Source organism: Eptesicus fuscus, chromosome 13 (assembly GCF_027574615.1).
Source record: "Eptesicus fuscus isolate TK198812 chromosome 13, DD_ASM_mEF_20220401, whole genome shotgun sequence".
NCBI lineage: Eukaryota > Metazoa > Chordata > Mammalia > Chiroptera > Vespertilionidae > Eptesicus > Eptesicus fuscus.
Genome location: NC_072485.1, coordinates 57869604 through 57889900, shown reverse-complemented (window position 1 = coordinate 57889900; position 20297 = coordinate 57869604). Strand labels below are relative to the sequence as shown.

General features: G+C 37.4%; 1 protein-coding gene across 1 annotated transcript in view; it reads right to left on the bottom strand.

The window, feature by feature from the left end:
* The window catches only part of GAS2 (growth arrest specific 2), a 123047-nt gene that overhangs the window by 86100 nt on the left and 16650 nt on the right, over positions 1-20297 (bottom strand). The window contains exon 3 of the mRNA XM_054725734.1: positions 18231-18352. Coding sequence (XP_054581709.1) covers positions 18231-18352 — 122 coding nt within the window. The remainder of the gene's footprint in view (positions 1-18230; positions 18353-20297) is intronic.

Here is a 20297-nt window from a genome sequence, read left to right as displayed (position 1 = left end):
ACTATAGAAACAGAAAAATGATTTAGGGGTTTGGGAGGATGAGGGGATAAATAGGTGATTCATCATGTGATTCATTCATTCATCACATGGGATTTTTAGGGCAGCGAACCTATTCTGAATGATACTATAATGGTGGGTATATGTCACCATGCATTTGTCAAAACCCAGAGAATTTACAACAGGAGTGAACTTTGGAGTTTGGGTGTCAATGATGTGTCAGTGTAAGTTCATTGATTGTAACAAATGTAGCATTCCTGTACTTTCTGATCAATTTTGCTCTAAAAATCAAAGTCTACAAAAAAGTAATTATGTCACTGACAGTTGTTTAAGAAGCACCAAAGGCTTCACTAAGGAGAAAATACAGGAACTTCAACAACAAATGCATTCTTTCCACTTGTGTATACGTTGTGCCTAATTTTACATATACATCCACATGGGAATCATTATCTAAATGCTCTGCTACTATGAAAAGCTTCTGTTCTCCTGACTAATTGTTTACATATGACTAGACAGAGACTGGCTTCTTAAAAATTCCAAAAGTCTAGCCCTACACTTTAAAATACAGTTAAATGTTGGGGCCTTCTAGAAAAGCTTAGTAAAAAGTTAATCTGATTCCACTCAACCAATCATTATTAAAGCACAGCTCCATGCCAGTTGTAACACTCGGCATCAGGGACTGAAATAGAAGAAAGACAAGGCCATGATATAGTATTTCTGAAGACCCTCGGCGTCTTTGAAAACAGACTTAAAAAATCATGATCTCATATGGTAAGAACTGCAATAGAAGTTTAAGTATTTAAATGGAAGTTTAAATTCAGTTCTTTGAGAAATTTAAGAGAGTGCATTTAACTTTTGGGAGAGGTTGATTAGGAATCATTATAGGAAGGACTTACAAAGGAGAAGCAATTTACAAAATGGAAGGATCTCAAATGCTCACCAGGCACAGTGTATTGCATTAAGGGAAACATCTGGCAGGGGCCTGAACAAGCATGTGTGCTATGGATGAATACAGAACGCATGTGGAGGAGAAGATGAGTCCAAAAAAGTCAGCTGGGCCAGGATCACAAAGGGTATTTTATGCCTAACAAGAATTACTAATATTCTAATCCCAAAGGCCCAGAAGAGGCCAGGCAGATTACATAACAGAACGAAATGGCGAGCTCCAGGGGACTAACTGGAATGGTGGAGACTGTGGAAAACTGAAGAGTTCATGGCATGTCCAGGAGGGACAGCCTTATTCACTTAGTTCTACCTCACTGTTACCATAAAGAGATGCAGTGCCAATGTTGTTTGATCTTCCGAATTTCCAGAAGAATTTGGAAATCCAGATATTTTAATGTGAATATTCCCTGAATTTGAACCACTGGATCCTATAGGCAGATGTATGTGGTTGATGGCCTGCAATCTCAATTTTAAACTCTGAAGTAACCAAATTATGTGTGTGCTTTGGAAAAATAACTATGTCATTTGTTGTCAATGATGGATTAAGGGAATAACAACAACAACAAAAAAAAACCCCAGATAATTCTACAGAAGCAAAAAACAGTGATTTCTTTCTTTCCTTTTTATCACTTCCATCTTGGAACACTTCTAAGTCACAGCTAGTGTAGCAAGACTGAAAGAGTGAGGTTTGAACGGAGGAAGAAAAACATATTCTCTAAATATGAAAGATTTCTCAGAGAAAGGAGTATTGGATACTAGGAGTGACAGTCCCTCATATTCTCAACAAAATTAATAGTAGCTGCTAATAATTAATGAATTAAAGGAGCTAAAACAGATTGGGGATGGTTTTTTAAATATTTTTGAGAATATGTAAGTTTTCTGTGTCTCTTCTACAATCAAGGAACTACCTTAAGGAAATAGACAAGAAAATTCTTTTGAAATGTATCTTGAATTTTGTCTTTCCAAGAAACATTTTATATATTCAAAGATGTAATAATTTATAAATAGTGGCAGCAAATTTTGAGTTCACAGAGTCACTTAAAATATGAATATAATATTTTAGTTTAATCTACTTTTTTGGTACCCATCTGGAAAGTATCCAACAAAGAAAAGCATTTTCAGAAGTCTAAAGGTTGTTTTATAGGTGGATTTCAGAAAACCCAATTTATTTCAGTGACTAACAGATTTCTAAACTTTTTTTTTTTTAAGCAAAAGTTGCCTCTCCCTTTTTTACTAACTTCACTACACTGCAGCTTTTGGGCACTCTGACATTATAAGTGTCCATCAATTAACTAATGATTGACTAATAATAGGTCCCTAGACTCCCACTAAATTTGAAAGTAAGGGATGAACTTAAGGTCCATCATTTGTAACATGTTTTGAGGATTAACTAAGATGTTTTAGAAATGCTTAATACTACTTCTAGAATCTAGATGATAGCCTCTTCGCTTAATGTTATTTCTTTCTAATACATGTCTACTTGAAATTCTATTTACAAAGAATTCCCTGATGAGCCTGGAAAACAGTTACATCATCACGCCTGTAATTGCTGCAATAAGCCCACATTTGTGTAGGCAAACGAAGTTAAAACAGATGTTTTACATTTGTATGGTGATTTAATTACAATTTGTTTTTACCCATCTTGTAATCTTTTTCACCATGCTATGCACTTGTGTCTGTTCTCCACACTCTAATCAGAGCAGACTTTTCAAAAGCCAAATGTAGTTTCCCAGTGCTTTTAGGACAAAGACAAAGCTCCTTATATTGTGGCTTCCATGGTGCTAACCTGCTGACCTACCACCATGGCCCTCATTCTCTCCCACACTAGCTCTGTTACCCCCTCCATATTCTCCCCTTCCTCCCCTGACAGGGTCCTTACACATAACTGTTCTCTCTGCCCTTCCCATACCTCTTTGCTTGATTAACTTCTAATCCCAGATGAAGGATCACTTACCCACAAATTCCCTCCCCACCACACACTTCCTTGTAATTGGTTAAAATGCACATTATTCAAGTGCTTCTACTGCTGTCTATGTTCTCGCACGTGATTAATTGATGAGCAGCTCTCTCCCTCCAGACTGTTTAGTTCCCCAGGAATGAAACAGTGTCTGGTTTTGTTCACCATTTTATCTCCAGAACTTAGCATAATATCTATCAAATAGTATTTATGGAATATTTTTTGAATAAATAAAAATCTGACTGTAGCTAAGGCATATATTACCTCCATTGAGGGGCAACAGAGTAGAGTAGTTACAAGCAGAAATTTTGGAACTAAATTGCCTGGGTTGAATCCTGGATATTCAGGTATTAATTGTGTAATGTCAGGCAAGTAACTTAGCTTCATCTGTGAAATGGCATAATAATAGTACCTACATCATTGGGTTACTGTGAGGGAGGTATGAGTTTATATGGGAAGTACTTGAAATTGTGCCTAGCATATAATAAAGTTTAAAAATGTTTCTGTTAGAAAACTGAGGCAAGGGAAGTTTTTTAAAATGATAAAATTTAGCCTGGAGCTTCAATGAAACTCTTGAGGATTTTAATGATCACTGACACGCATAGGCACAAACTCAAAAATATCCCTCATTTCTACTTATATATCTTGCCATCTCAGATATCTATCATGTCATTTTATTTTTTCTTCCAAACTGAATTTCCTTCTCTTAGTTTTGTCTTCTCATCATTATAGTTTTTCAAACTTCAAAAATCATAGTATAGTTTTGATTCTTCCCTCACCCCTTCCTGCAGTGGCCAACAAGTTGCCAATCCAGCTTACTGTTATTTTCTAATAAATATTTCTTCAATTATTATCCTGCCTCTTTCAGTATAGTTTTGATGCCCTTACTCTAAACCCTTTAATATCTTATGTCTGAACCAGTGCAAAAACTTTACAAAATGTTCCTCAAATCTCTCCAATTCATCATCATATTGATCTTTCTTAATTTAATGCTCCAGTCTCCAGCTCAAGACTACAATACATAAGCTTTACAATAATATGGATCATCAACTTCACAAGTCCATGTGCTCAACATTCTCCACATATTCTCTCCACATTGACCACGTTTGTCTATTCAATATCCCTAGAATATGTTTGTACTTTTCAAACGTCAATATTTGGCTCATTTACTATGAGTTTATATTACTTTTCTTTACTCTCTGCCCACTTATTTGCACCAGGTCTAGGCGATTCAGATTCCACTGCCTCCATGTAAACATCTCCAAGCACTCTAACAAACTGACTTGTTTCAGAACCCCTGTGGAATCTACTGTCTATATCAGCAGATGTCAATATACAAGGATGTGTTTCAATTGGCTAAGATTTAAGTCTTTTATAGACTATGCCAACTAAGGCATATTCAAAGTTATCTCTGGAATGGCCCCTTACTCATTTACTTGTATTTTTTTCTTGAGCAGAAATGAAAGGAATAGTGGGACAAGGAGCCCACAGGGCTCATAACCCTTGGGTATCCATAGGGGTACATGTGCATAGGAACGCATGATTTTTCCCTAAACCTTCTCTTCCCTTGCCTTTCCATTTGCAAAATAAAGCACCCCATCCACCCGTTTCTTCATATATGAAACCCGAGACCAATATCCCTTACCCTTTCTATACAATTAATCACCAAATCCTGCTGAGCCGACTGAAGGGGAGTAGAATATGCCACCCCATAATATTCCACTTTGGCATGTTGATTATTTTTTAATTAAAAGCACTTGAGAAACAATCAGCGCAAGAAGGACATTCTGACCCTCCTTTGTCTCCCTGAAAGCAGGAGATAAATCTCCCACGTGAAAAATACCCTTTCTGTACCAGGAGGGGAGAAGGCATTCTTATATCACCAGAGATAGGGAATTTAGGGCCAAGAATGATGTATAAAAAACCTAGTTACTTCCTCCCCAATTTACTATCTAAAACTCAAATCCCTCTGTCTTCTCCAATCTTCACAAATTTATTATTTCTTTGTCTAAAATGTGTAAAAGCTTCCTGCTCTGATCTCTTTATGGGGCTTCCATATGTATAAAATTGGTTTTTCACCTGTTATGGGCCTTCTGTCATTTTGCCAAAGAACCCTGAAGGGAAGAAGGAAAAAGTTTTCCTCCCCTTCACGGCCAAGTGTCAATACATCTCAAAACATCTACTTCTTTCCAGCACCACTAGCTAGATGGTCATTACCTCTCTCCTGACCTGGGCAACAGTTTCCTAAGTGGGGTCCTGAGTTCCATTTTCATCTCTCCCCTCCAACCCCCTGGCCACACTGCTAATGGCAGCCTTCTAAAAGATTTTATCATCCTCCTGTTTAAAACACTTCAATGGCAATATGTTGTTATTAAAATAAATGCCAACATCCAGCAAGACTTAGCTGTGGTCTCACCTCCTGATGCTCTGGTATTATGTACCAGTATCCAGACACTCACTTTCCTTTAGTTCCTCAAAGTCACCATGCACCGCCACATCTGAGGGCCTTCACATGTGCTATTCTCTGTATTTGGAACACTGTGAATTTCCTCTCTGTCTGTTTAGGTCCCAATCCTGCTTTAATATAAGGTAAAAATCCTAAAAGAGTAGGTTAGGTCAGCTACTCATGAGATTGGACTCTCCCATGCCTAGACATAACACAGCTGTAATTCACTGTTTGCTTAAGTGTTAGTTTGATGTTATTCTCCCTTTTTTGCTACTCGGTAAGGTACCTTGTATTTCATACTATTTTAGGTGTTCAATAAATATGTGCTGATTAGTTGAGTGAATGTCATCAATATAATGTATGTTATGGTGACACAAACTTTTTTGTTTTGTTTTTTTGTTTTTTTTTAATTTAAATTCTTTATTGATTAAAATATTATATGAGTCTTCTTTTTCCCCCATTGATCTCTCCCTGGCTGCTCCCACCCCCCAGCACATGCCCTCACCCCCCTACTGTCTGTGTCCATTGTTTATGCTCATATGCATGTATACAAGTCTTTTGGTTGATCTCTTACCCCCTGCCTTCTCTCATAGGTTGGACATTCTGCTCAATGCTTCTATGTCTCTGGTTCCATTTTTGTTGAGAACCACTGCTATATATTATTTACTGACCACTTATCATTTATTTCTGTATTTTATATGCTCCTATTTATTTACTTAACTAAACTGTAAGGCCTCTTGAACATAGTTAGCATTCCATCAATGTCTATCCGTTGAAAATTCTAGGAGAGCATCCTTGTAAGGTACTTTATATAGGGTTGTCAGGGAAGGTATCAGGCAAAAGATGACATTTGAACAGAGGCCTCAAGAGAAGAAACAAGACATACACATATCTGAGGAAAGAAGGTTCAAGGAAAATAGAAAAGCAATGCAAAGGTCCTGTGGTGGGTGGTAACTGCTTATTGAGTGGCTGCATCAAGGTGGGGAGAGGAAAAAGTCACAGGAAGTGAGGTTAGATAGGTAGCTGGAGAACAGACCATGAGGGCCTTGTAGGCAGTCATAAAGATTTTGGCTTTTACTCAAAGTAAGTCAAGGTGCCATTGAGAATTCTGAGCTAAGAAGTGACATGATCTGACTTAAGTTTTAAATTACTTGATGATGTAATCTATTTTAAAAGCTTACTCTAACTGACACAGAATAAGTACATAGTAAATGTTTAAATATACTTAATAAATTTCTTTATCATCACATCACAGGGCACTCATTAAGTCTGAGAAAAAAATCAAATATCTACTTTTTGATCTTTAAGCAACATTTAAATATAGCAAATATGACAACATGGATCAAAATACGCTTTGGTTCCTCATTTATCATTAACAAATATATAATTGATACATATATTTAGATATATATATATATATGCATATTCCTTCATTATGAATATAATCAAATACATTAGCTCTCTCAATAGAAATTATAGATTTTTTAAACATTCACCCAAAGATGTGTTTTTGTCGATTTGAGACAGACAGAGAGAGAGAGAGAGAGAGAGAGAGAGAGAGAGACATCTGTTGCCTCCCATAAGCACCCCAACCAGGGATTGAACCTGAAACTTAGTTATGTGACCTGAGTATGTGCCCTGACCAGGAATCGAACCTGAAGTTAGAGTATGGGACAATACTCCAACCAACTGAGCCACCAGGTTAGGGCAGAAATTGTAGAAATTTTTATTTACATAATAAATGTTGCAGATATTGGGAATATTTGGTTTACTTTCTCCTATATTTAAAAATGACAGTATTTTTTAAAAACCAGGTTAATCTTTAAAAGCAGATATATTGCTTCTTTGTTTTTAGTTGGTGCGTGAATATTTATTCTTAATATTGTAATAACTGTCATTTAACATAATTGATTCCCTTTGTGTTGTATTTGTAATCGCATATGTTTGATTCCATATATTTAAAAACATCATTATGAGAAGAGAGTCAAGGGCTGCACCCAACTGCTAAAGTCATGGTACAAAAACAAGTATTCCTGACCTACAAGGGAGAGTCCACCCTTCATAACATCTAGAACAAAAGAAACTCTGAAGAGATTTTCTGATATTTTTCAGAATGTAGTGGGTTCATTCACATTTTGAGATTCCTATCTTACTTTTTACTTCAAAGGTTTAAATATTTTTAACTTTTGATTAAGCTTTTTTTTTCTATATTTTGGCTTCAAGATAAACATATTGCTACACTGTTTACTTCTTATATGGAGCAGGGATGCCAGCAAGGCATCCATTAGACAAGCAGCCTAAGTTGGTGTGAAATTAGACATGACTAGCCGAGTAGTATAAACACAAAATACATACTGTGCGGCTTCATGCATGATATGTAATGCATTTTCAAACTGCTAAGTGAAACAATGCAAGGTATTCATGTAGCCAGGCTCAGAAAGCTTAAGATACAGTTGAGGAGTTCTATAGACTGTAAACTGAATTACCTCATCTAAAAAACATTATGCCAGTGCTCTGTAATGTACCCGTACCACCTTGGACCACACACACACACACAAATATGGTGAGTACTTCCATTATAAATCACCTCGCAATCGCAGACATTTTTAAATTAAAAAGGAACTCTTTTCCCCCTCATTTTCAGTCCCTTACAAAGGCTCGTTATAAAATCTTGGAACGTTCTCCTTTAAGAAATGGCATGTACTAGTATATTCATTAGTGATTTGTCCAAGTGACCTGAATTTCTCCAAAGCATTTAGTAACAGCTCATTTAAAAATAATTAATTTTCTATTTTCCATATGGTGAGAGTGACTTTCATGACATAGTATTCCATATCCTCAGTGCTTTGAAACAGCAGTGACCACAATTAGGGCTATCAAATATCATGAAAACATTCCCCAGCTACACTCCTCTTACAATCTTGTCTTGCCCATGTGTCTGCATGCGGTTAAGTGCAGGATGTGAGCCTGTAAGTGCAAGAGATGATGTCGTCATGGAAGAATTTGATCAGGTTAACGTGTGTGCTCGGGGGAACATTCTGCTGGTTCTGTGAAATCATGTATTTGAAAAATGTGTGTGGACCGCCATCTTCTAACCCAGAATTTGTATTAATTGTTTTCATGCTTTCTGAAATTTCAATTCAACATGTTTTATTTGTAATCTTATGCCTCGTGTGCCTTTAATGTTACTTACTGTACCAAACACTAACTTAGTTTGAACTTTTTTTTGTTTTACTTAATCCTCACCTGAGGATATTTTCCCATTGCTTTTTAGAGAGTGGAAGGGAGGCAGGGTGGGGGAAAGAGGGAGGGAGAGAGAGAAACATCCACGTGAGAGAGACACATCCATTTGTTGCCTTCCACACGCACCCTGACAGGATTGGGGATCAAACCTGCAACCCAGGTACAGTAAGCCCTTGACCTGGAATTGAACCCTTCAGTATGCGGGCCAACACTCTGACAACTGAACCAAACCGGCCAGGGCTTCAGTTTGAACTTTTGCAAGCAAAGAACTTCTGGACAGTTTTGAAGGAGGGTCCTTTATCAGCAGATTCACATAAACTTGTAGTCTGAAGCTTGGCAAATTCCTAAATGCTGCGACCTGGTCTGTCTCTCCACCTCGCTCTGGAATGTGGGGATTCTTAGCAGAGAACTGAAGAGGGCTAGAAATACCCTCTCTCACATCTCAGCTCGAAGACCTCATCAGAAACAAACTCCCATGGGACAACATTCGCATTTGGGAAAATAACGACTTGCTCTTGCTCATTTAAAAAGGTTGGCAACTACTTGTTGACAACAGATAAAAAGGGAGCCAAACATGAGAACAAATTATACTTTTCTCTCCTATAATGTGAGGGGATTTCTGAAAATAATTCTGATCCATTTCATTTGCTTCAAGTACATAAAAAGAAAGCTGTCTCAGACACAAGTGCTTGCCAAAAAGGCTACTTCCAAGCTTTGCACATGGTTATTTTTCATTTGGCCAAGACCTCTACACTTGTCCAAATAGTATGTAAAGCCATAATGTAGTCCAACTCCTAATTCCATCGATAGATAATTCAACAAACTTCATACTGTTTTAAGTAATTTTCCCAAGAATCTCAGTCCACCTTCTTAGATATTCACAGCAAGAGAGCTATATGGTAAGAGGGAGAGTAACAATTTCTCTATGATTCATTGAGGATAACCAAATGAGGCTTTGACTTTATAATAAAAAGAAGATTAAAGGATGTATTAGTGTATGAGTAGTAGGAATGGTCAAATTAATGTACCAAAATCCACTTAAAATCATTGCAATAGGCACATATATAAAGAATATAAACATACTGGGCCCTTCTGTGTATATTTTATAAAGCAGCTATTATTTTTAATTAACACATTTGCTTAAGAAATTACCAGACACACAAAAAATAAAATTATATGTACAAAAACATTTCAATGTACACTATATGTTTTAAATTCTAAAGTTAGCCACACAAAAATTAATTTTTAAGAAACCCCTTAATAAGCTTGATTTCAAAATCTATGTATTACTACATACATCATATTTCTCCATAATAGAGAGTAAATTTTTTAGTAGACTCTGTATATCTTTGTCACACCCTTTCTCACCACCAACCCATATGCACATTAATATTACAGTAAATATTATCTCTTATTCCTAACAATATACTCATCAGTCATCTGTCAAATTTTAAAATAACATATATAAGTAGGGCTCAATTATAATAAAATATTTGTGTTCATGATATTCTATATTAAGGTTGATAAAGTGTTAAACTTACTATACTCCATGATCACTTTTATCTCCTTTTTGCATTATCCCTGGGTTAATCAAATAACTCACTTTTGGACAGCCAATAGCAGCATTTATTACTCATTGTTCCTAAGCCCTGGAATTCTCTGATTCCCTCCTGCACTTTTACAGTGTATTTTTACCTTGATTGTTAAATAATGTTTTGGTAGATGGCTAATTAGGGGCTCTGAGAAGAAACAATGGCTCTTATATTCCCATTTCACTCACCAAATATTTTTATTGGACAAAAAAGGCAGCTATTGAGAAAAAAGATGCAAAAATAACTCACAGTGATTCATCTTTATGGTTTCTTCAGTAATTGAAAGATACAACTCTTAATTACTTTAACAATAGCTCATTTCAGGTCGAAAATATCTCTTGAATATCTGTCACATGAAAGGCCCTATAATTATTCTTTTCCTAATTCTCAATGGTGAGCAAATTCACAGTTATCACTTCTTATTTTATTGGGACCATGGCAAACACTTGAAAAATAATCTTTAAGTTGAATAAACAGACCTTGAAAAATAATCTTTAAGTTGAATAAAACATTTGGATATTAATATGCTCATTTTGCCATTATTTTTATCTTTAGATCATGCTCTGAACTCAAGTAATAACACATCATATGAATATATAATAACATCTACAATTAACAAAATGATCAACCTCCTCTAGAATTCTCTTCCTAACTAGTTTAGACCTCCAGGGTCTGTTGCATCAGCCAATCTCCAATCAGCACTGTTGATGTCCTCAGATCCTTTTTCTTCCCCAGAACCACCCTGAAATTCACCAGTCCTCTTTCTTCTCCACTACTTAAAAGTCAACTTTGTTCCTTATGATTTTGAACATCAAGGACTTGGGAGTTAAGCAAAACCAGCAGAGGGAGGAATTTCAAATTTGCTGAGAATAAAAGTCTTCAGGATAAAAACTAAGGATTGCTAAAACCCACTGATAACAACATTTTGGACCTACAAAGTATATATCTACATTGGACCATTCATTCATCTATTCATCCGAAAGCATATCTATCAAGCACCTATATGCTGGATATTATGATAGACCTATATATGAATAAAGCATAAACCATGTCCTTGAGTATCTAGTAAAGGGATAAAGACAAGCAATCAACTAAGTTAACAATATTGCAGGTCCTATGACAGATGGGGAAATCATAAATATGGAGGTGATCATAAAGGATATCTCTCCTCTTACAGGATCCCTTTTCCCCTTCTTTGGAAAATAATCCCTCTCTCATTTTTTTTTTCAGTCTCATCAAATGTCAATCAAGGTGAGGCCATCATCTGATGCTGCAAAGTCTGATAGTTTTGCGAATACCAACGTACATGCAATGTGAACCCACACTAAATGATGCTAAAAGGCCAGAAATCATTTGGTATAATATAGAGAAAGGAATTCAAAATCTGGGGAAGAAATACTGTATGTAATTTAGAATGTATAGCTCACCTAAGCATATTTTTTTTTTTTTACTATGTCATTCAGTGGGACCCAAAGAGGCTCTATTGTTCATTAAGATGTAAAGAACAGATTGGCTAGGAAAGTTCTAGAACTTTTTGTGACTTGTCCCTCCAGATTGAGAATGTAGGTGACAGGAACACATGGTGGCACTTAACTTCCATAGGCAAGATGGATAGGGCTGGCAGAACACAAAGCAGGCTAATCAAATATCCTGGCATGATCTGCCCCACCGGAGATCTGACTGTGATTTATTAATCATGGGGCCTTTAGGTGCACATGGAAAGGCAACTCCCTAAGTGCTTGACTTGCATAACAAAAACAGCAACAATGACAAAGCGAGAGAATCTTTTTGATGACTCAATTTCCAGACTAGAGCCAATTTATGGACACAGGACCCGCTTAATGAAAGGAGACATGATCTCAAGTCCTTACTGTACAGCTTCCTATGAATCTTCAAAGAGACCTGAACTATACACTATGCATCAGAGAAGGATAAATACCTTGTGGGAATGAGGCAATAGATAGATTTTTGACCTAAGTCCACCTCACACTCTGATGACTGCGGCTTTGAACACAACAGAGGTTATTTCCATATTTTTTCCTGAAGGAGTAATTGTTATGGATATGAGAACAGCAACTGTCAGAGTTTTTATTGCTTGACATATCTAATCTAATAATAGACAAATATGCAAATTGACCACACCTCCGACACACCCACAAGCCACGCCCACCATCCAATCAAAGTGAGTATGCAAATTAACCCAAACCAAGATGGCTACAGCCACAGAGAGCAAGGTTTCCTAGGTAACAGAGGAAGCCAAGCTTTCTGCCAGCCGTTGCAGGCCTAAGCCTCCACTCAAGCTACAAAGTTTCAATTATAGAAGGTAAACAAATTCAAACAAATGGCGGCAGAATGGAGCTTGAGAGAGCAGGCCAGGGTTGCCACCGGCAACAGGGGAAGCAAAGCTTTCCACACACCCTGGCCAGGCCCACCCGCTTAAGGCAACAAAGTTTCAATTATAACCCCAACACAAATGGCTTCGGGCCTCGGAGGGAGCCCCAGGCTTGGCTCTGCTCCAGGCTACAAAGTTTCAATTGTAGAAGGAAAATAAATTCCAGATACCAGGGCCTCCACTTGGGTTGCCAGGGGGCGTGGCCGGCCTGCAAACCACCACAGGCCCCTCGCTCAGGCCGCCCCACGCCCCCAGGGTACCCCACCCTGATTAGGGACACCCTTCAGGGCAAACCAGCTGGCCCCCACCCCTGTATCAGGCCTCTATCCTATCTAATAAAAGAGTACTATGCAGATTGATCATCACTGCAACACACAATATAGCTGCCCCCATGTGGTCAAAGATCCTGCCCCCATGTGGACACAGGATGGCCACCACAAGATGGCCAGCAGGAGAGGGCAGTTGGGAGGCACCCGGCCTGCAAGGGAGGGCAATTGAGAGGGACCAAGCCTGCAAAGGAGGGCAGTTGGAGGTGATCAACCCTGCAGGAGAGGGCAGTTAGGGGTGACCAGGTCGGCAGAAGAGGGAAGTTGGGGGCAAACAGGCTGGCAGCAGAGTGGTTAGGGGGTGATCAGGCTGGCAGGCAGAAGCGGTTAGGGGCAATCAGGAAGGCAGGCAGGCAAGCAGTTGGGAGCCAGCAGTCCTGGATTGTGAGAGGGATGTCCGACTGCCCGTTTAGGCCCAATCCCAGGGATCGGGCCTAAACAGGCAGTCGGACATCCCTTGAGGGGTCCCAGATTGGAGAGGGTACAGGCTGGGCTGAGGGACAACCCACCTCCGTGCACGAATTTCGTGCACCGGGCCTCTAGTAGAATAATGTTTTACTTGGTAGAAGGACCAAATAAAACACTAGAATTTGAAAAAAAAAAAGTGTAGATTCATGCTGCTATCAATGATCCAAACATTGTAAGGAAATTTTTTTCTATCACATCTCCACTCAGTTTAAGCTAATATAAATGATGGATAGGATGTAGAGAACAACAGAAAAATTAAAATGTAGTGACAGCTTCAATCAGAGTTGCTATTCCAGGTGAGGTCTTTTCATTGAAGTATATTAGTAAATATCCTGGTACTGGGCATGTATCTATCCATCTGGAAAATATAATTTTCTTAATCTTGATTGATAGAAAACTCCAGAAGCAGTTTGTATGTACTTGACAAAAATCACAAAATTTACCGTCTTGCATATCAGATCCTGCTCTATGATATAACCCAGAAACAATGGATATTTCAATGTCACACAAGATATTAAACTCTTATATATTATAATGTATTGCTTACTTGATATTGAAGAGCAGAAATAGTAGACAAAGTAGATAGTTTCATAAAATACATGCATTCCAGAGAGTAGAGGATGAATGCCATGGGAACCCGGGATGGAGGCTTTGCCAGTGAAAGGAAGTCTCTGGGCTGAGTAGTAAGAGCTATGAAGGAACACTGCCTTCTTTGTAAAGGACATCATGAAAATCTTCCTAGCCTGTTACTGTTGTTTAATGGAGGTTGAATCTCCACCTTGGGGTACCAGGCCATGAAACTTGAACTTTTTATCACGAGCTTAGGGCTAGATCCATGGTCGGTAAACTGCGGCTCGTGAGCCACATGCGGCTCTTTGGCCCCTTGAGTGTGGCTCTTCCACAAAATACCACGGCCAGGGCGAGTCTATTTTGAAGAAGTGGTGTTAGAAGAAGTTTTAAAAATTTGATTCTCAAAAGAAATTTCAATCGTTGTACTGTTGATATTTGGCTCTGTTGACTAATGAGTTTGCCAACCACTGGGCTAGATAATCAATTTGTCGATATTTTTAGTTATACCTAGCAATACTCTTGTCAGTGAGCAGAAGTGTTACATAGGGGATTACTTCAATAGGCATGAAGATCCAAGTAAATTCAATAAGTACATCATACACACCTTATTATACCTATTTTTCACACTGCTCCCTTTTTTCTTTTTTATCTCAGCCTGTATCATTTAGCTCATACCAAATCCCCTAGACCAGTTAACAGTGGGTAGGGAAAAAAAGTAAAGCTTCTTTTCATATCATTCTACATGACAGACTAACCTTTATTACTATGGCAATGGAGCCCTGGCTAGGCATAATCCTTTAAGATGGTATAAAATATAAACAATAAGAAAAACATTAAGCAAGACATTTCATTATCTCGGATCTAGAGATGAAAAATTTTCCAGGTGGTCAGAGAATGAGAAAAATGGTGACAAGGGGGTTTATTTTTATACTGGAAAGTAATTTAATATATTTAAAACTTGAAGATATTTATATTTACATATTTTAAATCCTGAGGAATTTAACTTCATCACCAACTTCTCTCTCTTTCTTGCTTTTCCCCTAAGTTCCAAACAGCAAAATAACCCCTTAAAAATCATTTATTTCCACATCATTACACCTATTTTCCCTCCATCTTATCCTGATTCATTCTGTTGGTTTAATCTAGCATTATATTTGCATCACAAAACCATGAATTTCTTAAGGAATATACAATTATTTTAGTTATATAACCAGGAATGGATAAAAATTAACTGCAGCTGAAATCTTTTTAAGAAAAACTTTTTATCACTTCTACCATACTTTCTTATTGTCAGAGATATCAGCAATAAACACAAATTTCTAGATTTCTCTGAATTCAATCTTGACAAGGTATTCTCTAACAAAATATACTACTGATTTTTGAAGGTCAAAACTCTAATCTTTTTATGTTTTTAATTTACTTCCTGGATGGTACAACAGCTTGAGGTATTGTTATCTTACAGCTCAGAGAACTAGGTATTCTTGATGGGCAACAGTACTGTGGGCATTCTATCTGACTAGGATGTTCTTTCTGCCAAACAAGGACGAGATTCTACATTTAGATGGTGAATGTTTAGTTCCTTCCTAGGAACATAATGCAGCATTCTACCAGGTAACAGAACTTCTCTCTCTCTCTCTCTCTCTCTCTCGCTCTCGCTCTCGCTCTCGCTCTTGCTCTCGCTTTTGCTCTCGCTCTCTTCTTTCTTCTTCATGCGCTTCAAACCTGATCTAACTACCCTGGACTCTTTGAAGTCACAGGAAGCTCAGAACCCAGGGAAACTCTGATGTCTGGGACAGAGTCTCTCAAGATAAATGAGACAAACAGAAAAGAATGTTAGAAGAAAAAGAGAGAGGATGAACACTTTAGGGATCTTGCACCATCTTGATGCCTGAGTGGTTGAATCTCGCATAAAAAATCAACAAGTAATGACTGGTAGGAAAAGAACAGAGGAAATATACATTTGGACTCTATCTAGACCAGGAAGTGAAAGTTCATACATCAATATAACAATTATTCTGTCTGACGGGACATGCCAACTTTGAGTCAGGTAATTAAGAGTCAAAGGGCAGAAAACTTGACCTTGTGTTGGTTTTCTCATCCTGACAGGATATTAGAAAGATTACTTTTGTTTAGATTTGTGCTTTTAATTATCCTCAGCCCCAAGAATATTAATATTTATAATTATAGTGAATGGCACATAAATTAATTACAATTAAATTGTTGCACACTACTCTTAAATGCTTCCACCTAACACTGCCTAATTATGTGGAATCTCTGCAACACTTCCATGCAAAGGGAGAAAATGCAAAGGCTAAGATTAATACTATAGCTAACAAACATAGGCTATATGTTTTTCTATTGACCTATTGATGCCTGGAAAGAAAAAAATATGTTAGAATACAATTTACTTTCACTCAGGGTATTGTATCAAGCCAGAATAGAATATAACAGTCATGAATTTATAACTAAAATATTCAATATGTAAACTGTCTCACATATTTATTAAATTTTCTTTCAAATATTAGAGTGTTTGAAAAATTCTTAACACAGGCATGCTTCACACATACCAAGCATAACTTACCCACTCAAATGTGTTTACACAGCTGTAAAATCCCCACATTAAACTAAAAATATTGCTATGAGTATGAAAATGTGAGATTTAAGTTGCTAGAAGAAAATTACTAAGTGCTTCCTGTGACATCAATTCAGATGGGATCAAGTTTTTTAAATTCTGCTTTAACATCTCCCTACACACAACATAGTTTCACTAATTCAGAGAAGGTATTGACCAGCTCATCTATCTCTGCCACTACTGTCCCTCATTTCAAGATGCCTAGGAGGAAATCACACACACACACACACACACACACACACACACACACACACACACACAGACTTAATATTGTGACCTCCAGGTTATTTATACCCAATTTGAAAGCCTCCTTTTTCTCTATGGGAAATATTCAATGTCAAGCTAACTATCTGGGTTTTAGTGAATCTATTATCTATTCTTGATCTTGCACCAATCACTTAGTCTGCATCTAAACCATGGGTGGAGGGAGGGGAAGAAGAAATGAATGCAGGGGGGCCCAAACTTTGCTGAACTTTAGAATCACCTGAGGAGCTTTTGAGACATCCCCAGGTTGCTCCCAATAGGGATTAAATCGGACTGTTCAGGCCAGGTTTCAGTCATTTTTAAAGATACTCAGGTGATTCCAATGTGCAACAAATTTGGGAGCCAGTAAATTAATTAATACATTCACGGAGGCACTTTTAAAATTAAAAAAAAATATATGGAGGGGCTTTCATATTATACTACAGGCCCGATGCACAAAATTCATGCAAGAGTAGGCCTTCCTTCCACCAGTTGCTGGCACCAGCTTGCCTCTGGCACCTGGGACCCAGGCTTCCCTCGCAGCCCCGGCTTCGTTTGGAAGGACATCTGGTCTAATTAGCATATTCCACTTTGATTATTATAGATAGCACTATATAAAGTGATATAGGGTATTATTTCCAAATTAAGTACAATGTTTTAGGAAGATTAATCTTCTGTTGGGATTTTAGTTCAGTAGTCATAAAGAAACTATACATAAAAAATCACTTTTATCTTTTTTGCCAGAAGTGCAGAAAGTTCAATAGTTGTTTTTTATTTGTATTTTAAGCTGACTTTAACATTATTTTAACCTTACTTTTTTATTTCTCTATTAAAATGTAAGAAAACTATCATTTACCTTCTTTCCTTCAAAAAATATCAAACATCACACTTTTATTATATGTTTACAATAAACAGAAAAGAATATTAGAATTAATATGTGGAAAATAAATCTGAGGAGTCAGAAAGAAAATAATTTGTCCAAAGTCACTTAATTCAATGCTGCTACCTATTTAAAACAAACAAAAAGTTACGCACTCTAAATATTTTTTCCAATATTCTGCCACAATGATCTACTTGAAAACAAAGACCTATTTAGGAAATCTTTCTTGACTAGATTTTGTTCATTGCCTGATGGCATGTACTATTTCTCTAAATTTTTAGTCAGTATATCAGACTGGGCTAGTTTATATACCACAGTGATCGCTGTGTATTAATACCATCAGTTTCTATAAGCTTTTGTTTAATCAGACTTACCAAAAGGATGATGCAATTTATGTAACTAGAGAACAAATACCATGTTGTTAGTAGAGACAGTAATGCATCCATTCTCAACGAAACCCTCAAAATAAATTCAACTCATAAGCACCTACAAGTGTGATCCACACACCCTAACAGTGATTTTGCCATGGGCTCTTTTACCTTCGTGGGCTTGTTAGAATCCATGCTCTCTTTGAATTTCTCCTGGACAGTTTCTGCAAGTTGACAGAGCAAGGCACCATTGTCCAATTTCTCCATAAACGTTTCTGCCGTGATCTCCTTCCCTGAAATAACCAAAAGAAGCATTACAAAAGCACAATCATGCCCCAAACACAAATGTGACAGTTCATGGCAGCATGTATGACATAGTCTTATCATCAACATTTCTATTCCAGCTGAGTTATGTGTCTGGGCTAGGAACTCATGGGAAAGACTTATCCCTTTGGAATTTTATGTTATCCTTTGGTAGCAAGAATCTCAATATTTTACATTTGAATAATATAGTTTCAACTGCATACATGTTTTATTTCATATTAAAAGTGACAAAAGGATATTCTGGGTGAAAGAGTCCCACCATTTAGCAATCAGGCAGTCAATGAAACTCAAAGAACCAGCTTCTTCCAATGACTACACAGCTTAGCACCTGAGATTTGCTCAGTGGCCCAGAATATTACTTGGGCCTGCAAGGCAAGGGCATAAAGCAGACTGGTATTTTGTGTTACATATATGCCTTTGCTCTCTTCTTTAATATGAAATAGAGCCATCATATATCAATAATCAACCATCGTTGGCTACTTTAACAGCATGGCCAATGCATAAAGCCACATTTCTAAATCCCATTATATTTGTTTTCCCAATTGAGATGATATGCACAGGTAAAATCAATGCCATTGCTAAACTCTCTGTAAACACACACTCTAACCATTCTCTCTCCTCACACCACTCTCGGCTTCCTCTACTGCTCTTCTGAACATGATTCAACACTGTCCATCCCTGACATTTAGCTGGTTAACCATTGATTTTCCTTTCTCATATGTTCCCAAATCATATTTTCATTCTTCTTTTTTTCTTTTATTTTATAACAGCTTTATTGTGATATAATTCACATTCTTTACAATTCACTCATTTGAAGTATAAAATTCAATGGTTTCTTAACACTGTATTCAGACTTGTGCAATCATCACCACAAACAACTTTAGGACATTTTGTAACATCCTAAAGAAACTCTTTACCATTTAATTGTCACTCCGAATTGCTCTATTCCTCCAGCTCCTATAAAACCACTAAAGTTTTTCTTATATGCTCCCCAAACTCATCTCCCCCAAAGCTCTCGCCTATTCCTGGTTCTATAATTCTGTTTCAGAATATTTTTATCTTCCTTCCTTAATTTCCTTTAAGCTATTAATGACAAATCCTGTAGATTCATGCTTCCTTCTGTTTCCTGTGCCATCATCTTAATAAAAAATGTCCTGATCCATACTTAAACCTCCAGCAACAAGAGCTATTCCTTGTACCCTCAACTTCTTTGTCCGACACATATCACACTCATTGCTAAAATTATTATTGCTAAACACCACGCTCACTGGCTCCTTCTTCATCTTTATGAAGAGTCCCTAGTCTTCGTCTCTACCTAAAATATAAAATATGTCCACTTTAACCCAATATCTAAAGGTCTTCCCAAATCCTCTAATCTACCTTTCTAATCTAACGTCCTTACACTCTGCTCCGTGGTCTGCACCCTGCCTTCACAGTTCCAGTAGCCCACCTTCCAGTTCCTGCTGTCAGGGCTTTGATCCTGGCGTGATTCCTGCCTGCAATGCCCTACTTCTATCTGTCTGGCCAAGTTCCAGCTGTCCTTTAATCAGAAATCCAGAAAAAGGTTCTCCCAGTTCACAATGATCACTTTTCTGTATGGTTATACTCATGGGTATCACTCACATTGGCATTATCAAACTTCTGTGGCTGGTAACATGTTTTGTATAAATTTTTTGTCTTCCTCAATACACTGTAAACCTCCTGAGGTAAATCTGTGTGTGTGTGTGTGTGTGCATGCGCACATGCATGCATCTACAAAGGTAAACATAATGTTATTCACATAGTAGGCACATAGTAAATGTGTTCAGTGAGCACATGAATTAACAGATGAAGAAATAAACTATTGGGAAACTTTGAGAAAACATTGGGTACTGTCTTTGTGAAAAGTGGTTAAGGCAAAATAAAAGGAAGTAT